Source organism: Carettochelys insculpta, chromosome 9, assembly GCF_033958435.1.
Source record: "Carettochelys insculpta isolate YL-2023 chromosome 9, ASM3395843v1, whole genome shotgun sequence".
Classification (NCBI taxonomy): Eukaryota; Metazoa; Chordata; order Testudines; family Carettochelyidae; genus Carettochelys; species Carettochelys insculpta.
Window position 1 is genome coordinate 22901584 of NC_134145.1, and position 22831 is coordinate 22924414.

Sequence of the window (22831 nt, forward strand, 5' to 3'; positions counted from 1 at the left end):
TTGTATAAGATGTGCAGGGAAAATGCTGTTGGTTTAAAAAAAAATCAAGAGATTTTATTGATCAACTTCAAATTAATAATATTAAGCAGTCTGCATAACTTTAAAAGATTTGTGATTTGGTACCCCTTAAAGCCAGTTATGGGAGATGTTCTTAATGTGACTTTCTGAAAACATAGTAAGATTTTGTACTGTGCCGTCAAAGGGCTTTAATCCAACATTGAGAACTTGCAGTTCAGTTTCAGGAACTGTAGCCAATGGGAGCTGTAGAGGAACTGCCTGTAGGTGCAAGTGCAGTGCACAGAGTCTCCTTGGCTGCTTGGCACACGCCTGGTGGCTGCAGGACCTTGGCAGCTGCTTCCTGGGAGCAACAGTAAACACCAGTGGGACCCACATCCCAACTTTGAGCTTTTTCCTGTACTCCAGACTCCTCATCTCTGGCCCCACTACAAAGCCTGCACCCTGGGCAGAGTTTGCACCCTCTCCTACATTCCAACCCCCTCAACCTCACCCCAGAGCCTGTACCCTCAACCAAAGCCTGCACCCCACTCCATGCCAAACCCATGCTCCAGCCTGTAGCCTTCTCCTGCACCCCAAGTCCCCTCACCCCACAACACCTCTCCATTGCTCACACTCCCAGCCACAGCCCTCACCTTCTCCTCCTGCACCCTAACCCTCTGCCCCAGCCTGGTGAAAGTGAGTGGGGAGCAGGGCCTGGGAGAAAGGGAACAGGGGTGTTTGGCTTTATGCAATTGGAAAGTGTCACCCCTGGAACACCCCATGTAAGGACTTCTGAGGGCTCCTCTGTACAGCAACCTACAGCTGTCACAGCCAGGAACAATCCTGGGGAATTCCTCCCACAACCTGATATGGGGTTTATGGCACCATACAAGAGATGTTGAGGTAAAAATTGAACTATGTGGGGTTTTTTAAGGTCTTACAGGAATTAGCAAATATTTCTTCTATAAATAGCAACAGCCTGATTCCACATGAACCTTTGCTCCCATGAGATGTCTGTAGTCAATGTGCCACCATGGAAATCATTGCGAGTTCTTCCGTGAGTAACTTTCAAATGCCGATTGAGCGTAGAGGGCCTAGTGCAGGGGACTTGTTCAAGCAACTTTGCATCATGAAACCTCTTGATTTGGGCCAAAATGGTGTGGTGGATATTGCACTTCACCCCACTGGCAAAATTAAATCAGTGAGAAGAGGGCATGCAAAATTCTAGAAAGATCAGAGGTTATTAAAATGGAGAAATGTACCTCATAGAATTGGAAGGGACCTCAGGAAGTCATTGAGTCCAGTCCCCAGCCTGCTTGGCAGGACAAGCACTATCCCTCTCTTTCTTTTTTTTTTTAGTTCACCCCAGATCCCTAAATGGCCCCCTCAAGGATTCAATTCACAACTCTGGGTTTAGCAAGCCAATGCTCAAACCACCAAGCTATCTCTGCTATCCTTGCAGGGACTTAAATGAGATCTGCCCAAACAAAAAAAGCCAATAATTATGACTTTTTTAAAATTCTTTACAGATTGTAATACCAATATTTTCTTGTCAGTCCTCTTTTTTAATTTGGAAAATCTCAAGGGGGTTTTGCATTTGGAATGCAACAAAAATGGACATGGTTGCTTTTGTTTCAATTAGAGCTAGATCAAGTTTGTTTAAGGGTAAAAATCATCACTGATTATGTTTAAATAAAATATGAAATTAACTCCAAAATGACACTGAATACAAGTTGGTACATCACAAAAGTCAGAAGCCTGCATATTACAAAGTCCAAAAGCAAACTGCATTTTGTAATAAATAACTAATAATTAAGGAAAATGACATTCTGTTGAACTTTGTCTTTAAGGAACCCATAGACATTTCTTTATGCTATGATTTACTGCTACATTTTCCTCCTGGCACTTTATTCCTTTGATATTAGCACTGCCTCATCTCTATAGCACCTGCTATCTGATGTAAGGGAGGCAGGAAGGCTGAGACATTAATGAATAAAGTGATTAAACTACAGACCAAACAAAATAAGAAAAATGAAAATCTACTTGACGTGATATTTGCAGAGCATGTATGTCTAATGCTACTAACACAATCCCAATATACTGAAAGAGAAATTCATTAAAATTTATAGATACTAGGGCAAATTTTCTTGCGTTCCAAAACTGTGCTCAGACTAGCATAGGAATGGCAGAAGATCTGTCAGTGAACCAGTTTTGGCTCCCGCAACACAGAGATCCTGAGAGAGAGATTTCTGAATGCTAAATAGAACTCATTGCAATGCAGAATAGGAATAGTAAAGTGTAGCTGCCCCAGGTCCCTCACAAACCCTGTCATCCTTTAGGACAAAAGTTCCAGAGGGGGAGGGTAGTAAACTCTATGCCCAGAATCAGAACTTTTGCACCAGCAAGAAATATCCATAGGGCTGGGGAATTCTCTGCTGAACTTTGCAGGCCAGTTTCCAGACCCTTGGCACCTCTGACATGTTACAAAGAGAAAAGATCTGATTAGAATCCAGCTGAATGTCTTGTTTTCTAATTGCTCCAGCTTTTCAAAGCTTTAGGCTCTTCGCACCTTCTCTACGCACTTATAATTACAGGCGTGGGTAATAGAAATCACTCACTTGTAATTTTGTCTTTTGTAATTTTAGCTGATCAGGCTGAAAATCTCCGTATTTCCTCTGTTTCTTGAAACTTTCGGTGAAAATTGCTCAGCAAGTCTCAAAAAACTGAAAAAGAGATGATAGGAAAACAGGATGTGGCAGTGCTAATATCAGCGTTAAAAAAATTCCAGGTGGTTTTTACTTGCTTTTAACAAGTTCTAATGCCTACATGTTTCTGAGCAAGAACTTGATATTTTGAAAGGAAATAAACAGAAGGTTCTCACACAGTGACACAGGTAGTTCTGGCTGTAAGCACATACCTACCTAGATCTGACTGTTGTAAGCTCCTGAATACCACCATTTGCCCAGGATCAGTAGAGCTTGTTAGAGGCCAGTTGTTAAATTCTTTGAACTTTCAAACAGCCATTAGCATGTTTCAGCTCCCTACATACTGACTGCAATAAGCATGCAGCCTTTCTGATCCTCTTCATTGACAGGCACATAACTAGAATCCTAAAGGAAGCAGGAGTCGTAAATGCTGCTTCTCTAGTAGCCACTTTGCCCTATGAATAGGTGAATTGGATTAAGAGCCAAGATCAGACAATGAATCATAAACTTATGTTTCTTGATAATTAGTATTAATAATCCTGTGAACTTCATAGCTCTTATTATTGAGCACCATCTCTTACCTTGACCTTTTGAGGCAGGTTACAATCATTCACCCATTTCAAATATCAGACAGCTGAGAGATTACAAAAGGTCGCTTCTGGCAGAGCTGAGAATAGGAACCGGGTCTCTAACACGACAGATCAAAGACCCAGCCATTTAGTCATACAACCTCTTAGACTCAAGTTTATCTCCCTTATGACCTGTGAGATTTTTAAGTCTGAAACATCGTTCTCACTTTTCGAGGACATTGTTTTCTTGATGTTATATTCATATTGTTAAGGTCACGACTTCCAAAAGCTGGCTTTTACCAAGAACATTCATGTAGCATGAGGGATGCTAGTAGTGTTCTCCACTGAGTGATCAGTAGTGTTCTCCACTGAGCAGCCATTTTTATTAGAACGGTCGCCTAATGCTATTTCTATAACCTGTAACTCTTTTTTTAGGTGTGCAGTTGCATTATCTATCCTCCCAACATAATCTGTGCCTGGGATTGACAGCCAGAAGTTCAGAAACAGTAGCAAATGAGAGAAGTGTGGAAGGGTATATTTGCACTACAAAGTTATTTCAAAATAACAGCTGTTAATTCAAAATAACTTGCTAGCTTCTACACAACACAACCACTATTTCAAAATAATTTCAAAATAGCAATTGACCTATTTCAAAAAAGGTAAACTTCATTCCATGGAGAACAGCAGCTATTTTGACCTATTTCAAAATAAGTGCTGTCAACAAAGGGGCTACATCTACACTTGCATTACTCTTTTGAAAAAGGAATGCAAATGAAGGAAACTGAAAATGCAAATGAAGCACTGATTTATACCTCTTGTGCTTCATTTGCATAATCTTTTTTCGAAAGAGATTCTTTTGAAAGAAAAAAGCAGTGTAGATGTGGCTCTTTTGAAAATAAACCCTGTTTCTGAAAGAACCATTATTGCCAATGTATTTTATTTCAAAATATTTCTAGAATATCTTATTTTGGAGTAAAAGCGCTGGGTAGAGATACCCAAAGAGACTAGTTTCCACCCTGTGTGCCAAGAAAGAAAAGTGAAATTAAAACAATAATAAAGATTATATTTTGTAAATGTAGTGTAGTGGTTGCTGGAGTCCTGGGATATTTGGGAGATAAGATGGGTGAGATAATATCATCTGTTGGTGAGAGAGTTTGTCTATTAGTCCAATAAAAGATATTCCCTCACCCACTTGTCTCTCATATTTTATATAGACATGCATGCACACATATACACATACAGTCAGAAGTATGTATAAAAATAATGTAATCCGAATAAATTTGAAACATAATTAATTACATGTTTGAAAGCAGCTCATGAGATTAATCAATGTACACAGTGTGCTAATGAAAGTTAGCAGCCAGGACAAAATTAATGCAGGGGTTGCCAGAATGAACTGGAAAATACATTCTGGCACGAGCTAATGGCATGTGGCATTGTATACATACATTTACTGATGCAAAGCTTCAGCAGCATTGTCTGAAATAACTGTGGTCAAAATTTTAATTTTACACTGCTATTTATCCACATTATGAAACCATGAGTTTTTCACCTCTTGTCACATGAATAGTTACAGAGATATTTGTAACGATTTCCATTTAAAAATAAATATTTATTACCTTACAAGGCAATCTGAAATACATAGTCACATCTAAGGTAAGGAAAATACTGAGCTATCTCAAATGCTACAGTGTGTTATCTAACATTAAATGCTGATTTTTAGAAAAATACACTTAAAATTAGTTATATACATTCTAGGAATAAACATATGTAATTGTCTCTCTTCCTTTTTTTTCCTAACTGAAGACCTGGAAGTTCAATTTAAATGATGAGAGTATAAACTTATACATTTAGCATCCAAATAAAAAGACACAATTTGGTTTATATTCAGATACACAGTTGCGAACTAGCATCTTAAACATTGGAATTTATTATACATGTTTTAAAGCACTGCTGCTCAATGGCAGCTTGATCACAGTTTTCATAGTGGCTTGATGATTCTTTACAGTTGCAACTTTTGCCTTGGCTTTCTGTAATCTCTCATTGGACATTTGAGAAACAATGGAACCAAGAACCATTTTTTCTGCTAAATTTTCTTTTTGTAACATCAATTGCCTGGAGAAAAATAAAGGGAGAGACTTCAGTTTTATTCACACCAACTCACAGCCATGGTTTACCATTCACAGATGAGCTGAATAAAATGTCTTGTCTCTAAGGCTATGTCTAGACTAGAGAGTTTTGTCAGCAAAATGGCTGTTTTGTTGACAAAACCCGTGAAGCATCCAGATTCCCAAGGGTGTTCTGTCAACAGTAAGTCAACAGAACAGAGCAATTTTGTCTATAGCTGTACCCCACTCACCATGAAAAATGCTTCTGTTGACAGAAATCTGACGAAAAAAGCCAGTCTGGACGTTACAGGGGAGGGCTTCTGTAGACAGAAAGGGATTCTGGGACACTGAGCAACTCTTTCTGCTGTGCTTCCAGTTGGCTGTTTTGCTGATAGAGCAGCTGGACAGCCTGGCCGCTCTCTGTTGACACAGCAGATCACTCTTTTGATCCGTCCTGAGGATCAAAACTTCTGTCGACAGAAGTTTGTCGGAAGGTATCATCCAACAAAAACTTTGGCCAACAAATCCCTCTGGTATAGACACAGACTAAGAGTTAGACTCATATGGATATGCTCTTGGTGGCTTCTTTAAATTTTACAACTTTGTCTGGCTTCTTTTTTCTCCAATTAAACTGGATTAATTAAATTTATTTTAATTAAAAATTTTGATAGCGTTGAAATTTGACATGTTACATCCTCCTCTTCTTTCACTTCCTTTCCCATAGTAATTAAATTTATATATAATTTAGACAAGCCAGAGGAATAATTTTTACTCCTGTAGCCGGAAGTTCACCTACATGCAGAGGACCATCACAAGGCTCTCTGCACCAAGGATTCTCAACCAGAAGTATATGCACGACAAGGGACATGCAGAAGTCTTCCAGGAAGTATATCAAAGTGGATAGTGAATTCATTTTTGTGGAGTTGCCAAAGCCAGAATTAGACAAGCTGGAGCCCAGTGGAGAAGCTAAAGCCTAAGAGAACCCAAGGCTGAAGCTAAAGCCCAAGCAACCAAGCTTTGCAGGGCTCCCTGTACTGTGTGGATTCCACCATCAGTTACATTAAAAAGACACTAAAAAGAGTGGTATTGTCCTGTTTACGACGATTCCTCATGGTCAAACTATTAAAATTTTCACTTTCTTAAAACGTTACATTGTACTCTAAGTTTTTAATTTGATTAAGCAGTGAAGCTGTGGTTGAAAGTCTCCAAGTATCTTGGATATCAACCCAAATTATGTGGTTCATAATTGGATATTGCACATTTCATAAAACTGAATATCAGTAGACAACTTAACTTCCAAAGAGAACAGTCTATTTAAGGAATGTACAAATCAATTTTAGCCACACGGTATAGGGCATAAAGTTGGGTTCCCAAGGCCATACACACTATAGATCTCTTTTCCAACTGCTGTACAGAGAGACCATTCCCAAACAAACCAAAACAAGGACCAAAACAAACAAAAGCCCCAAATCAAACCTAAGAAATAACATAATTACTTATTTTAGGCCAGATCTACACTAGGCAGTAAAATTGATTTTAGATACACAAATCTAACTACAAGAATTGACTCATCTAAAATTGATTTTTGCCACTATCCACACAGCAGGAGGTCTCCCATCAATGTCCCTTACACCTCACAACTGCCAGGAGTACAGGGCTCGATGGTGGCATTATGACAGTTTGATTTAGCACATCCCCATTAGGCACAAGCTAAATCAAGCTCCAGAAGATTGACTACCAGAAAGTCGATCTTCCCATAAGTGCAGATGTACCACTAGGAAAAGTACACAAATGGGCTACAGCTACACTAGCAAGTTTTACCAGGAAAAGCCCAGTTTTGTTGACAAAACTGGTGGAGCGTCCACACACAAAATGGGATTTGTAGACAGTATCTCAACAAAACCCAGCATATTCACCAACAACCTTCTGCCTCTCCCAAATGAGGAAGAACACCTTTTGTTGACAGGATGTGTGGATGCTCTGTGGAGGCGGGGGGCCTTCTCTTGACAGACAGGGCATCCAGAACAATGGGCAACTGTGTCTGCTGTGCTTCTGGGTGCCTATTTTTTCAAGAGAGCAGCCAGGCAGTTTGGCTGCTCTGTCATCACAGTGGAGCACTCTTCCAGTTGGACTTTGTCTGTGGCTGTATTCTATCGACAGAAGTTTTGTTAGGAAGTATCTTCCAACAGTGACAGAGCTGGCATTAATTTAGGGTCCAAACCTAAAATCTTTACATAGGCAAAATTCCCCTGGTGAATCAATGGGAGTTTTGCCTATACAAATCTTGAATGAACAACCTCCTGAGATGGATAAGCCCTTGTTAGTGTGGCTGCCCCTATGAACTGTCCTCTCTGTTGGCAACACTGTGATCCTTAGACTCCAGGAAGGTCTACACTTCAGCAGAAGGTTGAATACTGTAATATGCCATTCCCGCTATGTTAATTACATAGCAGGAATTGGCATACCTTAATTCAGGCTTCTGTGCAGTTTCCACTAAGACAGGTCCGCAGAAGTTCTCACTACTAACAAGGGGCAGGAGTACTGACCATCACAGGTGCTCTGTAAGTTTGGTTTGGCACATCTGTACTAGGCATGCTAAATTGAACACTACAAGATCAACCATGGCAGGGTCAATCTTACCTGTTGAGAAGACATACCCTCAAACTACTGGAAAGATGTAGAATTAGGTGAACTGAATAGTTCAATTGCTGTGGTAATTTTCCTTGAATGAGACTGCTGTTAATGTACAGCTATATTTGAGTCCCTTGTCTCCTGTGAACCACAATGACTGCTAGTCACTTGAGCTACAGGTACGCTAGCAAGTTTTTTCGACCAAGGCATATTCAAAGTCACTGATTTCCAGAATCTTGTCCTCCATTGTCTAAGTGTAATCTCTACCTCTTTTTTCTTAGGTGTACAAAATTATTATATTAAAATGCATGTAGTTCAAGTCAGCATACTTTACCAAGCAGTTCAGATTGTTCTGTAGAACAGATCTGGTCTTTTCATTCCATTATTGCTTTTTATTTCTTCTAGCACAACAGATCCAATAACTAAGAGGGAGAGAGCTAAATTCTATTTCATCTTGTTTATCACCACCAGAATCATTTATTAAACTTCCAATCAGTTCCACAACTGCAAGCTCACTGAAGACAATGGAATTGCTCGGCTTCCACTAATGGCATAATTTGAGATGATAAGGTTGTACAGGTGCAACTGGGGGTTTAATCTGGCTTGCAGAACATCCGTTTATGACAAAGACCAACAACATGGAAATTGGCTTACTTACCTCTAACCTTGGAGGTTAAGTTTGTAGTTAAAGAAAAACATTTATTTTGTAAAGTAAGCATATTTTATATGGATGTCCCTGAAAGCCAACACACATGGACTCTCACATGTCATTTTTTAGAGCAGAGCTATACTTTAAATTTGAATGGGCGTCTTTAGGGATTTGGAAAAAACACTTTAAAATAGATAATGTAATTGCCTGGAAAATGTAATTAGCCGGTGTTCAGAATAGCTATATTACACAATAGAATTTATTTTCGCCATACATTTACAAAATCCAAACTTTCACGGTTCAAGGCTCAACAATTTCAAATTGTATCAAGCTGAATTCTAACGAATGCATTGACAATCTCGATTCAATTTTTGTCCCCAAATTGTCTTGGGCCTTAAAACTGTTAAAGATTTATTTGCACCACTGATTTCAATCCGAGTATGCTTAGTAAAAATAGTACAGTATTGTGCTACATGTAAAGACACTGCAGAGTAAAACAAAAAAGGCTGCTGTTGCGTCTTATCTAAACACCATTAAAACGCAGCTTGGGCATTGATTGTTCTATATATTTGTTTTATATTTTCTACCATGCAAAGTCTCCAATGAAAGAATGAAAAATCTTAACCATCATGGTGAAGTTTTAAATTAATGAAGTTTTAAACTCAATGCTATTTGTTTCTTGCTTTTTATGGACTTTTGTCTTCATAATCCAGCAGAGGTGATGCTGTATGGTAAGAATAATGTACTGTCTGCTTTATTTTTATGGGTGACCCCTGCTACATACAGTATTTTATTTGTGGAATTTTCCCTTAAAAAGTCGCATTAGTGTTGCAATGTTAAAGGAGCAAATCCTGCCCCATCCTTCCTAGCCATGAAAAATGATGAATGCAGGGAACTTTCACGTTGCAGAGGTGGGTGAGCTGAGGCAGAAGGCTCTCAATTCCACTACTTTGTGCATCTGTTGGATTGTCTCGAGTGGGATGAATAAATCATTATACAAGCCACTTCAGGCCTGATCTCTCTCCCCCACCTCCCCAAGTATCTCGTATCTAGTACATATAGCCATGACTTTGTACTCAGAATCAGTGCAAGGGGCAGGATTGGCCAATCTGGTCTAAGAGAGGGAAAAAGGATGTACTTAAAGTTCCCCTTGATTTCATAGTTCCACTTCTAGAGGAATACTTTGCTTACAGTACTGTAACTCTGATATTTGATCTGCATTTGGAGCTGAGTAAGAATGTGATTTGTGTTTCTGCCTATTCTACAAATAAACATCCAAAACCTTCTAAAGAATGGATGTATTTCAGTCTAGAAAAATGATCCACATTTCTGTACAGCATTCATATTTTACAACACTGAATATTAATAAAAATATACCTCTGCTTCTGAAAATTTTTAATCAGCTCCTTCCATTTTTCTGCATCTTCTTTGTTTTCCTTAACAATGCTCTTTCTTTCCTTTATGCTTTCCTCACGTTTCCTCCATCTGTCAACTCTAAACAAATGCTGTGTCAAAGAAGCATGCTGACTGCTGAAGTTTTGAATTAACAAATACTCTGATGCTTTTTGGCTCTTGTTTTCTAAAAACTGAGCATGCCTTTGCCTTACTTTTTCAATAAATCCTGATCTTCTCAACTGATGATGTTGTAAAGCTTCCTGACTTCTAATGTCTTCTTTGCATCTTTGCTGAACACCATTCTTTTTCTCCTTAAGGAAATTCTTACTGCAATAGTCAGCTTCACCTTTGGCAATTTGCATCTGTGTAACCTCAGATATCTTTTTCGTTTGGACTTCACATCTCTTACTCTCCCTGTAGGCTTTATCAATAACACAAAGTGGTCCAAGTCTTACAGATCCATACATTCTAGCAAAAATTCTCTTCTCTATACTTACAGGGCGATTCACAGCTTTAAGTTGTGGATCAGGACGAACAAGAGAATGAAATGGGTGTACAGCATACCAAATGTCTTCTTCTTTCTTTTGAAAAGTCATCAGCTTATCTTTCAATTTATGAAAAACAGGCTTACCAACTGAAAGCCTAAATTTAGTTTCTGCCTGTCTCTCCATATTAGCTCTCTCCACATCCAAGAAACCTACAATACAAAGACTAAAATAGTTAATCTGTTAATATGTATTTGGTTTATAAAAATGTACCATTACTTAATATTTCAGACTCCTTATTAGATTTCAATCTGCTGATAAATGTTCTAGTTAAGTCAATCTATCTTCTTGAGAGTTTGAACTAAATATTAAATTACTTTGAAAAAAGACATTACAGTATTATTATCTGGCAAAATTTGCTTGCTCAAATCACCTAATGATGATAAGCAAGGGCTTAGAGTTAGGTCTAACAGACTGCTTTTTATTGTATCAAAATGACTCTTCAAATTTTTAAAATATTTAATATTAATAGTAGTAAGTGCTAACTTAAAAATCATCTACTATTTTAGTTGGTGCTTAATCCAACTCCTCAATGAAATGATTAAGAATCCTTGAATTTACTTTAAGTTTTAGATCAGCAACTTATTTCTCATAAAGCAGCTAGTTCCCTTTCTGTGATATGGAAAACAATAGTATTCCAGGCACATCCCATTATCTTAGCAAAACCAAACCCTTACCTTCTTGAAGTTATGATAAGAGTAAGTTGTATATCAAATTTGGTAGTCCTAGCTTTTACCATTTAGGAAGAATTCTTCAACAGACAGGTAGACAGACTCGCTCATTCACAAACAAATATACAGCAGACTAATTCAATCAAGCCAACTGAACTAAATTATACAGGGTGATCCTTGTTTAACTGAAGCTTGTCCCATGTGTCTAGATGAGCCATGCCATCACAGGTTTCAGCAAAAATCTGTGACTCACTCATATGGACTCCCTCCCCAGTCTCCAAGCCATGCTTCACCACAACAAACGTCCCCCAGATTCCAAACTGTTCCATTTTGGAACAGGCTATGCCAATCCTGGCAGTGGGTCAATATCCCACTACACTGGCTTTCATACACCTTTGTTTCCTTCCCTGACCTGTTGCAAATGGCAAGATTCTGTGTTGTACATGTCAGTCTATATACACAGGGCCCAGGTCATTTAATCCAGCTACTCCCTGGGAACATGTGGTATCTGAAATAATACCAAGTGACTACAAAAATCACAGTAACTAAGTAAACAGCAAACAAGCTGTGCCACAAACATGATACACATGCATACACAAAACATGTGTATGATGAAAACCCACACAGTAAGTCAGAAAATTCTTCCAGGAATTCTCCAGGACCTCAGATGTAATCAGATGTAATTTCACATCCCCCAGGATGAATACGATGTAGAGCAAGATAATAAGACAAAGGCATCAAGGAAGTACAAAATATAAAATTCTAAACCAAAGGAATTGAGTAAATTCAATGAACAGTCAAACAATTGGGAAGGCAGGTAAAGAAAGCAGAGAAGGTCCATGATATGAATGCAGGGAAGACACCTGCTACACATGGGAGGGCCTTTTACATAATTTAGTATGGGTAATCTCAGCCAAGATAAGAGGCTGCATGACTCCAGGCACAGCCAGTAGCCTATCTGTTTGGCAAGCTGATTCAAAATGCCATGTTGAGTCAGAATTTGCAGCTCCTCATCCAAGGCCAGCTTGCTTATTCCATCATTGCCCAACCATCACTCCTTTGGAGGGGGAGCTGGATTACACCCAAGCTTTCACTTGGGGATTGCAGAGTGCATTTTGTCCAACTGTTGTGCAGAAGAACCAGTCACAGCCCAAGCCAAGCCTTCCCACAGGGAAGTAGAATTTCATACCACTACCCAGTTCTGTAACAAGGGCATAGTGAGTGACGGACTTGCCTTGGGCACATAGCTGAGGGGGTGCAGAATAACAATAATGAAAATTAATTATTTTAAGACAACTACTAAACTACCTTCACTTATGCCCCGCAGCACATCAGCATCCCGCCCCGCACCGAGGAAGGTCAACTGCTCCTTAGGGGCGCCATTTCCTTAGGGGTGCATCTTTTTCAAACTGGTATAGTAAAATAATATGCTTTGCAACAAAGATTTTGTCCATTTCTAAAAAGATGTTTCCTTTTTGAGGTTCACAGTAAAGTCAATGGGGCAAACCCTTAAACATATGTTTCCAATATTCAAGACAACTATTTTAACTGGGAGTGTGAGACATTAAAGACAACTGTATTTAAGTTTAAGAATTGAAGCAGAAGAAAGTTTTTCTTATCAGTTGTGTATTGTGTTTGACAGTAGGTAGACATTCTTTTGTTAACATGGAATTGTTAATTTTCAAAAAGCAGCAGTAGATTTAAGTTTTAAATATGTGTCAGAGTTTCAGAGTTTTAAACATCAGGCACTAGCACTGTTGCCAAATGTTTAATCTGCAACTAGTTGGGACCTTATACAGTAAATTTATTAATACAGTATGGCCAAATCTTATCCAAATTTGGAAAATCACCCTGTGAATATTTTTGCATTTGCCAGTGACTGTGGCTTCTCACGAAACAAGCTTTAGGAAGCTAAAATTAATTAAGAACTACCTTCGAGCATCCACGGGTCAGGAGAGATTATCAAATAAATCCATTTTATCAATAGACCATGAGGTAGTGAATAATATTAATTTCAACACAATTATTGATAAATTTGCCTTATTAAAAGCATGCAAAGTACAATTATAAACAAATACTTAATAGTGTCTGACATGGTGATATTTTATAATTATACATATTAATATATAGATTATATATAGATTATGTTATAATCATATGTATTAAGATATATATTAATTGATTGTTTATGCAAATCTGATAACTATAATAAACACTGTGGTATTATTATTATTATTATCATTATTTCCCTTTTCTACAAAATAACTACTATGAATATATAAACACGAGGGGACATAATTTTATATTCTTGCCTCATGCACAAAATTAGCTAGTTATGGCACTGCCACTGCCCATGAGGGTTAGAAGCTAACTAGCACAACTGCCAAATATACATACTACATTTCTGAAAGAGAGATGAAATTTTAAAAAGCCTGATGCCAAATTTTTTATAGAATATTTTTTCTTTTTAAAACATCACTAATCAAAGTGCACTGTTTTAGGGTACCAGTAAAAACATAATTACAACTACTCCAGGTGTAGCTTTCTGAACGGGATAAACCATCTTCTAAAATATTTCAGCGCAGTGAATGGCGGGAAAGGTGCACTGCTTCAGAAACAATTGACTATGGTGATACAGTGCATGCAATCCACTTTTTCTGTGTGTATTTAAATATAGATAGTATTCTCATTAATAACATATGGCTCTGTACTTCTGATTAGCACTACTACACTACGAGAGGAACTGTCTTTGTATTAAAGATCAAAAATATACTTCAATGGCTCTTATGAATGATGGAGTTTGTTTGAGTATGGCTGAAGAAGAGGAGAACTATTTCTATGGAACTTTTTATGCTACCTAAAAAAGCAATTTAGAAACTTGAAGAAAGGCTTAAATATGACATTGTTTCCTTAATTTATTTTGCGATGTTCAGCTCATGCACTTCCCTCAGAACCTTACAGAGCCAACAACATAAGAAGCAGGGATTGAACTGTTTGACCTTTGGGCTTTTATTTAAGGACTCGATATTTTTATGCAACAGTTGCATTTGAAATATACACCTGGTTACAAAAAGGTGTTTTTGCTCTATCTGTTTTCTACTCAAATCCACTTCTTACTTGTGTTCTAGTCATATTTGCTTCATTTGCTCACTAGCAAACTGCCAGGCATTGCTCAAGTATTTAAGGCTTTTTTTTTCTGTTTGCACAATAAAAGGAAAATGTGGCTGTGTCTACACGTGCCCCAAACTTTGAAATGGCCATGCAAATGGCCATTTCGAAGTTTACTAATGAAGCGCTGAAATGCATATTCAGCGCTTCATTAGCATGCGGGCGGCAGCGGCGCTTCGAAATTGATGAGCCTTGCCGCCGCGCAGCGCGTCCAGACGGGGCTCCTTTTCGAAAGCACGCCACCTACTTCGAAGTCCCCTTATTCCCGTGAGCTCATGGGAATAAGGGGACTTCGAAGAAGGTGGCGTCCTTTCGAAAAGGAGCCCCGTCTGGACGCGCCGCGCAGCGGCAAGGCTCGTCAATTTCGAAGCGCCGCTGCCGCCCGCATGCTAATGAAGCGCTGAATATGCATTTCAGCGCTTCATTAGTAAACTTCGAAATGGCCATTTGCATGGCCATTTCGAAGTTTGGGGCACGTGTAGACGTAGCCTGTATGTTTTATGCAAATAATTGCATTTTTTTTGGAAAATGAAGGAGAAAAGAAGTTTGTATTTATAAAAGTCTGAATGATTTAAAGATTACACAGGGCTCACTGGCAAACAACATTTACCATCTTTCCGTCATTTGCTAGAATAAATGGAGGGGTCGATGAGTGCTGGGTTGTGGGAGGGCTGACAGTAGCGGTGGGTGGCATGGGAGTGAGAGCAGGGGGCTTGGAGAGTTGGGAAGGGCAGGGCAGGGGATAGAGGGTGTTGCAGTGAGGGCTCAGAGTGTGGAGGGGGAAGGGCAGAGGGCTTGTTGTGTGGTGGGGCTGACTGTATGGATGGGGGTAGAGAAGTGAGGGCAGGGGATTGGGTGTGGGGGTGGAGGCCAGAGAGTGAGGGGTGCTAGAATGAGGGTAGGTGGTATGGACTCAGAGAACAGTATTTTGTGTAAGTGAGGAGGATCTGGGGTGGGGATGGGAACATAGATGCCACAGCGAGAGTCTTGGTGTGGGGGTGGCAAGAGGGGAGTGTGGCAGAGTGACGGCATGGACTGGGGGCTAAGGGACGAGGGTCTGTCCAGGAGTTAAGAAGTGGTGTTGAGGTGTGGGGGCAGGCTGTGGCCAATGGGTTTGGGTGCAGAAATGCAGGGGCTGGGAGACTATAGGCCCTTAGTGGAAGGGAATGGGTTGGTGTGGTGAGGGTAGACAGTGGGGATGAAGATGTCAAAGCAGGGGCAGGGGTGAGCGCAGAGGGTTTGGTGTGTGTGGGAGGGTCAGGCCACAGGCTTGGGGTGCAGATATCAAAGCAGTGGTTTTGTTGGGGGAAGGAGGTTCAAGGCAGGAGGTAGAAAGTTGTGGAGTCAGGGCAGTTGGAAGGGGCTGAGGATAGAGAGTTGGTTGAGGATGGGGAGTCGCAGAGCAGGGGACTTACAGCAGGGGATTGGGAAGTCTCAGGGAGCTTACCGGGGAAGGCCACAGCAGTGAAAGTGGAGCTGATCTGGGGGGACGATGGAGAGCGAGGCTATGGCCATGGATCTTTTCTTGGCTTCAACCCAGTAGGAGACAGGGCAATGCAACCCGGGCCAGGGCTGGGGCTTTTTTCCCCCCAGCCTTGGGGAGAGCAATGGGAGAGGCCAGGCTTGGGGCTGGGCATGGTTTTTCCAGGCCCAGCATGAATTTGGGGGTGTGGGCCAGGTCCAGGCTTTGTGGCTGCAGCCTCTTGGAGGGAATGCTAATTGTGTAAGGAGTTGTGTGGTGGGTAGCGGGGCTGCCACTGCACTGCACTGTGGCCAAGCGCCAGGAGGGAGGATTGGGGTAGACGGGTACTTACCTCTCCTGGTAGGGTGCAGAGCCCTGTCTCTAGATGGGCACTGTTTTCCTGCTGCCGCTACCCCCACTGGTCAGTCTGCCACATGGCTTTTCTCTTTGCTCGCTGCTCACTGAAGTATGTTGTCTCTCCTGTTGGAGCCCCTCCCTTTCCATGTTGCGGGAAATCCTGGGATTTCAGATATTTCCCAATTTCCAGGGACAACCAAGCCCTGAGCTTGGTTTAAGTCAGAGTAAGAGGAAGCTGTCTAACAAATTTCATGGTCGTAGCTCTTATGGTTTAAGAGAAGTGCTTGAAAAAACCTAGCACCAACAGACAGACAGACACACTCTGAAATATATAGTAGATAAAATAAGTTTTATTACTGTAAGAAAGCCAATAATGCAGTAGCTGCACAGGAGTCTACTAAATTTTGTCCTGCCTCATGCATCATCATGCAAAGCAAGCCACATGCTGACTTCAGCATATTTACTGTACAAGGTAAAAAAGAAAATAACTTGATTTCCAGATACCTGACATGCTGTCAGTTAAAAAAAATCCTGGTTTGATTTGAAAACTAAGCAAGTTTGATACAGAGTGACTTAAGGGGAATAAACATCAAACACCAAAATGGCTTTTCACAAAATATTTTTTCTAATCATACATTAAAAGTAAGTGTGAGCAGTCTTTCTTTTCAAGCTAAAAAGAATTTTTTGTCAGTAAAAACTGGATAAAGGTTTACATGAAGTATCCTTTTAAAAAGAGTATGCAGCGACATATTTGTGATAGGCTACGTCAGCTTTATCTAAGATTTCTGGCAAATAACGTAAATCAAGCTCTTGTCTCGTTTTTCAGCTTTCTTTCCCTGACATCCTCAACACCATAATCCTTTGACTATGTCAACTAGAATAATTCAGTATGTCTGCTATGATTTTTTCTTATGTTTTGAGGTATGTGAGAATTCAAAAATGCTTTTCTTTAAAATTATCTTACTTTTTGTTACAAGAGACTCAAAACATACTTATAAAGCAGAAATAGTGGCCCGCTTGTTTATTTAGCACATCATTTATTGAGTCAGCATTTCCTTATATATACTAGTTTTTTTTTTAATGTCCACAGTGCTTTAAAGACTGTTCAATAATAAGGTGTTGTTAAAAACATTATTTTGATTTCCTGGAATGATCATACCACTATGGCTGCCCAAATCTGTTACAAAAGATTCCAGATTACATTATGTGCAACTATTCATAATATAAATTAGCCACTTGAATTAACAGTAACTAACAGCAACAGTAGGTTGTACTGGGGAGCAATTCAATACAATTAAATATAATGAATTCAAGTAAGAAACACCTCAAAATGCAACCAGTGAAAGTAATGATAACACCCTATCTTGACATTAGACTTTGAGTTAAACAGCCATGTTTGAGGAAGATAAAAAATGGTTCATTTTAGAGGGGCATCATATTCTCCATAATTTCACCATTCAAATGAAAAATAAAAGGTCGTGATATTAAAAGAGACAAGATGACGATGTAATATCTTCTTATTGGGACAACTTGTGATGAGAGTTAAGGTCTTGTTAAGGTCTTGCAAAGGCACTACGGCCATGTCTACACTAGCCAAAAACTTCAAAATGGACATGCAAACGGCCACTTCGAAGTTTACTAATGAAGCGCTGAAATACATATTCAGCGCCTCATTAGAATGCAGGCGGCCGCAGCACTTCGAAATTGACACGGCTCATCACCATACAGCTCGTCCAGATGGGGCTCCTTTTCGAAAGGACTCCAGATACTTTGAAGTCCCCTTATTCCTGGCTGCTCATTTTTTACTGTTTTCCTATCTGCTCATAGGAAAAAGGGGACTTCAAAGTAGCCAGAGTCCTTTTGAAAAGGAGCCCTGTCTGGACAAGCCATGCGGTGGCAAGCCGCATCAATTTCAAAGTGCCACGGCTGCCCGCATGCTAATGAGGTCCTGAATATGTATTTCAGCGCTTCATTAGTAAACTTCGAAATGGCCATTTGCTTGGCCATTTACAAGTTTTTGGCTAGTGTGGACACGGCCTACATGAGTCAAAGCTAAACACAAGCTATTTTGTTATTCTTTAGAGTGCTATATGACTGTTTTTTTGTTTTGACAAGATCAAACAGATAGCATAAGTAGTCAGCATATATTTTAAGGGACCATTCGAGGAGAAGTAGCCTATTAACATCTTTGAAGACATAGAACGAAAAGAAGAGTCAGTAGGTTGGAAAATGTTGTAAAAACCATAAAGCCAGTATCTATATCAAGACTATGATTTTTAGTGTCTAGCAAAATTATGAATTTAAGCTCCCAAGTTTGTCTTTTGAAAGTGTTGTGCCAGTTTCTTTTGAGGGTGAGGTCACATAGGTCAGACATAAACTGACTGCTTTGTGGAAAGTGTTTACCCACTTTCCTGGGCACCCTGATCATCTTCAACAATGGAACTCGGTAGAAAACTATCTGCAAGAAACACATTAATCCATCACACCTGCCTTCATAGTCCCAATAACTACCCCAAACACACCAAGAAATCTCTTATCTACAGCCAGGACTTCAAATACCACAGAATACACTTCAAGAAGAAAGTATAGAATACATATCTTAACACACTCTAAACTGTCTTCAGTAAACAAGGACACTTCTTTGGAGAAGTAGGTCACATCATAGAATGGGCAAACCAAATACCCTGAGAGAACCTGCTGATAAAAACCCGTGTTCCCGCCACTGCCAGTAATAGTGGGGAAGCAAACTGCTGCTGCCAGCACCACCCCTCCAGCCTCACTCGTCCCCCATTGGCTGTTGACCAGCCTTTCCCAACTTGGGGCCCAGGTGGCTCCTCATGGCCCTCTCCCTGACATGTCACCCCTGTACCACTCCACCCTAGATCCCATTCAGGTTATCATCAAACAACTTCAACCCATGCTCAATGTGAACCCCATTGTAAAAGAAATATTTCCTGAAGCCCCTCTTCTGGCCTTCAAATGACCTATCAGCCTCACCAAGATCATCATCAGAAGAAAGTTCTTCATAAACAAGACCACACAAACATAAAGGCACACTAGATTCAAGAATTTTCAATTCAGTTTAAGCTCTAGATGGGAGTGCTCTCAGAAGGGCATAGATACTTGTCTGCTATCTCTGAGCCTGATCCCTCTTGCCCTTCACTTCTCCAACTTGTCTCTGTCCCAGCTCTAGTTCACTTTTCCAGTTTCATTTTCCCATCATAAGCAGGATTGATACAATCTTTTTCGTAGCTTTGTCTCAGTTATGTTTACTTAGATCTTTTATTTTATGAAGCATTTTAAAAGAATTACATAACAAACCCTTTGGTGGAATTCTTTGTTTCTTTAATTTATTCCTTTTTTCTTTTCTTCTCAATGTGGTTGAAATAGAAAAATCTGATTGATTGTTTCTTCTCAGATATAAAACAGGAAGGTTTTTAAAATAATTCATATATAAGACCTGTTAAGAAAACATTTTTAATTAAACTTGCCATTATAATAAAGAAAAGTGAAAATTTCTAGCAATAATACTTCATATACTACTTTTTACTATAATTAGATACTCTATATACATTTTTACAGATTTGATAAAAAAATTCCTCCTTTTTCTATTTATTTATTTTTGTAAACAGCTGCTACCCCTTTATTGAAAAACTAGTTGTAAATAGCCAGAGCCTCTATTTGCTTGGCTAGGTGAATACTTTTTCCAACTTCACCTCTATAATTCTGGGGTAAAAAGTCCCAGTTTTTATTCTTCACCCATCATCTGTTGTACTAAAAGGCATTCATCTGCAGTTTGTCAATGAGAAGGGCACCTTGGCTGTGACTACAAGTCAGATCTTCCAGAAGAACACTGGCTTCTTCTGGGAGATCTGGGGAGTATCCACACATGTAAGGCACTCTTCCTTAACATGCCCCCTTCGAAGTTGGGGGCAGGAGTAGACACAGCCATACGGAGGTGATAGCCACATAATTGCACAGAAGAGTGATAAATAATTTATCCTGCTCCCCCAAATGCCAGATCATTGAACAGTTTCAAAGATCTATTAGCTGTTATATCCTGTTTACTGGAGAAATATTTCCTCCTACCTTTTAAAGGAAAATTCCCCTCTCCCACCCTCAGAGTATGAAAAGTCACAGGGTAAGAGTCACTGCATAAACTGAAATACATATTTTGTAAAAAATCAGTATTAACCACGCTGCCTAGTGAAGGAGACAACCACTGAAAAGTAGTATCGTCTGCAATAATGATGACTAAGATCTCTGGTGGTAATGGCTTAACATCACAAGAACAATTTCAGTATATATAAACACTAAATATTTTAAGGGGATTGAAAAATGATGTACAATCTTACACTAGGCTTCCACAGTACTTATGTCAAAAATGGCATGGTCTCAAGTTTCTCTCTAGCAATGTTCTATAAAATATCAACCTTAATAAATGGTGAAAAAGAATATTGTATAGTTCATTTGTGATTAGAAGTATTTTTATGTGTTAAAAATGTAAATGTTAGGCTTAGGAAAATGAACACAACTTTTCTTTCCTTGTAATTCCTAAATTCATGTTGCATTAACAGCTCAGCTACATTTGTTGTAAATTAAATGTTTATTTTTCTTACACTTTTTGAAGAGAAACACAATGCTAATTCTGTGTACAGACACTAACCTAACCATTTCCATTTGGTAAACCATTCAACTCAAGAATCTCAGGGCAGTGCTTTTAGATGACTTCTGGAAATCAATGTTTATAGGTTCATAAGCAGAACCAACAAGTGTTGTAACAGAAGTCAAAACTCCAATGGCTAATTTCAGCTGTGATTTCAGAAGAAGCAATTCTGCTGGGGTCAGTGGAACTCCACTTGCTTAAAGTAGAGTTGAATTTGGCCTGCAGAGTCTGATTCATCTACCTTGTGGAACGAACATAAGCTTAGGGTGTTTGAAATTCACTCCACTTTGTCTTCACATTCACACTGCTTTATGGAGTCTTCCATTTTGATGAGAAGAAGATTTAATATTAAGAAGAAAAGTAAGAGATGCCATGTGTTACACTGCAGTACCTATTCTTCACAATGAGATTTATGGCATGATTATGGAATAGTTATGCTGCATTTTATGCAGGATGAGTCATGTGACATCACTGGAAAAGTTGTGATTTACTGACGATAATTTACCTTATTTATATGCATATAGTATCTTTTTATTTGAAGTTATGAATATTGTTTTGTATCTGTTATGTATCTCTATTTCAAATGTAGTTGCACTTGGGGAAAGCCCACTATGCTCTCAGTATAAAATGGTGGGAGGGGAATGATCTATTCACACCAATGGGTCATTAGTAAAAACAACAGTGAGGAACTTTCCAATGGATGCTCCAAACAGCCTGTGAGTGCTGGCTGCTATGATTCTAAAAGGATATATGACCAGGTCATGTGATGCTGAATGCCATCTAGGGATGTCGGTGTTTTTCCACATGTTGGTCTGGAAATCAAACTTTGAAACAAAGGGTTTGCACTATGTACAAAAGCTGTGTAAGGCAGGGAGTGACATCATCTTGGATTCTTCACTCTCCACCCAACAGGACTCCTGGAAACACCTGAGGAACAAAGACTAGATGGGCTAGTGCGGGGCCCAGGCTAAAGAGCTTTTCTCTGTGAATGAAACAACTGCCCCTTCAGAATCTGAAGCCAGTTTTCATCATCCCTTAGGATTAGAGTGACCATATTTCCTGTTATTAATGAATTTTCTGTTATGCGTGTGATGGGTTAAACCCAGGGATAGTGGGTTCTCTGTTGACAAGCAGCCAAGTGAGCAAAGGGAAAAGAGAAGGCTCTTTTGAATTGAAGGGGTTACCTGCAGAGGGGCCTTAAATTTCTGTGGCTGGAAGAGAGAGACACAAAGATTTTTAAACCTACCCAGGCCACAGGGAGATCTGGGCATACAGATATGGAAGCAGAAAGGGAATGTTTAGTCAGACACAATCAGATTATTTTTATTTTGGGTTTCTTGTGGGCCTCCTTAGAATGGCTTGTATACTCCTCTGTACACTATAATTTCTAAACTGAATCTCAGAAAAGTAATTCTCTGTGCTTTCATCTACCTTTTTTTTTTTTCAGTTGCTCTGTAACGCCTAGCTACCAAGTATGCTTTGGTAATAAATCACCTTTTTGTTTAAAGGCAATGATTTGATTCCTGTGTCCTAGAGAAGGGGCTACGTATACGCACACCTAAGACTGAAAGGTCAGCTATCAGAGTGCAGCTTAAGTTCTTTCTCTTTCACTTCAACCTCTGTCCAAAGGGAGGGCTAAGAGCTTTTGGTTACCCCACATGGGCCACATCTACATGAGCGGCTTTTCCCAGCAAAGCTGGGCTTTTGCTAGAAAAAAACACAGAGCGTCTACACAGAAAATGTGCTTTGTTGACAGTCTGTTGACAAAACCTGGCACATCTGTTGGCAGCATTATCCCCCGCCCGGTTCAGGTATAATGCTCTCGTAACGGTATTCTGTCAACAAAACAGTTGTATAGATGCTCTGGGGCCCTTTTGTCAACAGACTGGGCTTCCAGTTCCCCCTTTT

The 22831-nt window shown here is 39.6% G+C and overlaps 1 protein-coding gene across 2 annotated transcripts in view; it reads right to left on the reverse strand.

The window, feature by feature from the left end:
• Positions 1–4630: 4630 nt before the first annotated feature.
• Positions 4631–22831, reverse strand: part of LRRIQ3 (leucine rich repeats and IQ motif containing 3) — a 64141-nt gene continuing 45940 nt past the window's right edge. For both annotated transcript variants that reach the window (XM_075002561.1, XM_075002562.1), the window contains 3 exons: positions 19579–19717; positions 10037–10751; positions 4631–5386 (listed from right to left, as the gene is read on the reverse strand). In XM_075002561.1, coding sequence (XP_074858662.1) covers positions 5203–5386; positions 10037–10751; positions 19579–19717 — 1038 coding nt within the window. In that variant the 3' untranslated portion in view covers positions 4631–5202. The remainder of the gene's footprint in view (positions 5387–10036; positions 10752–19578; positions 19718–22831) is intronic.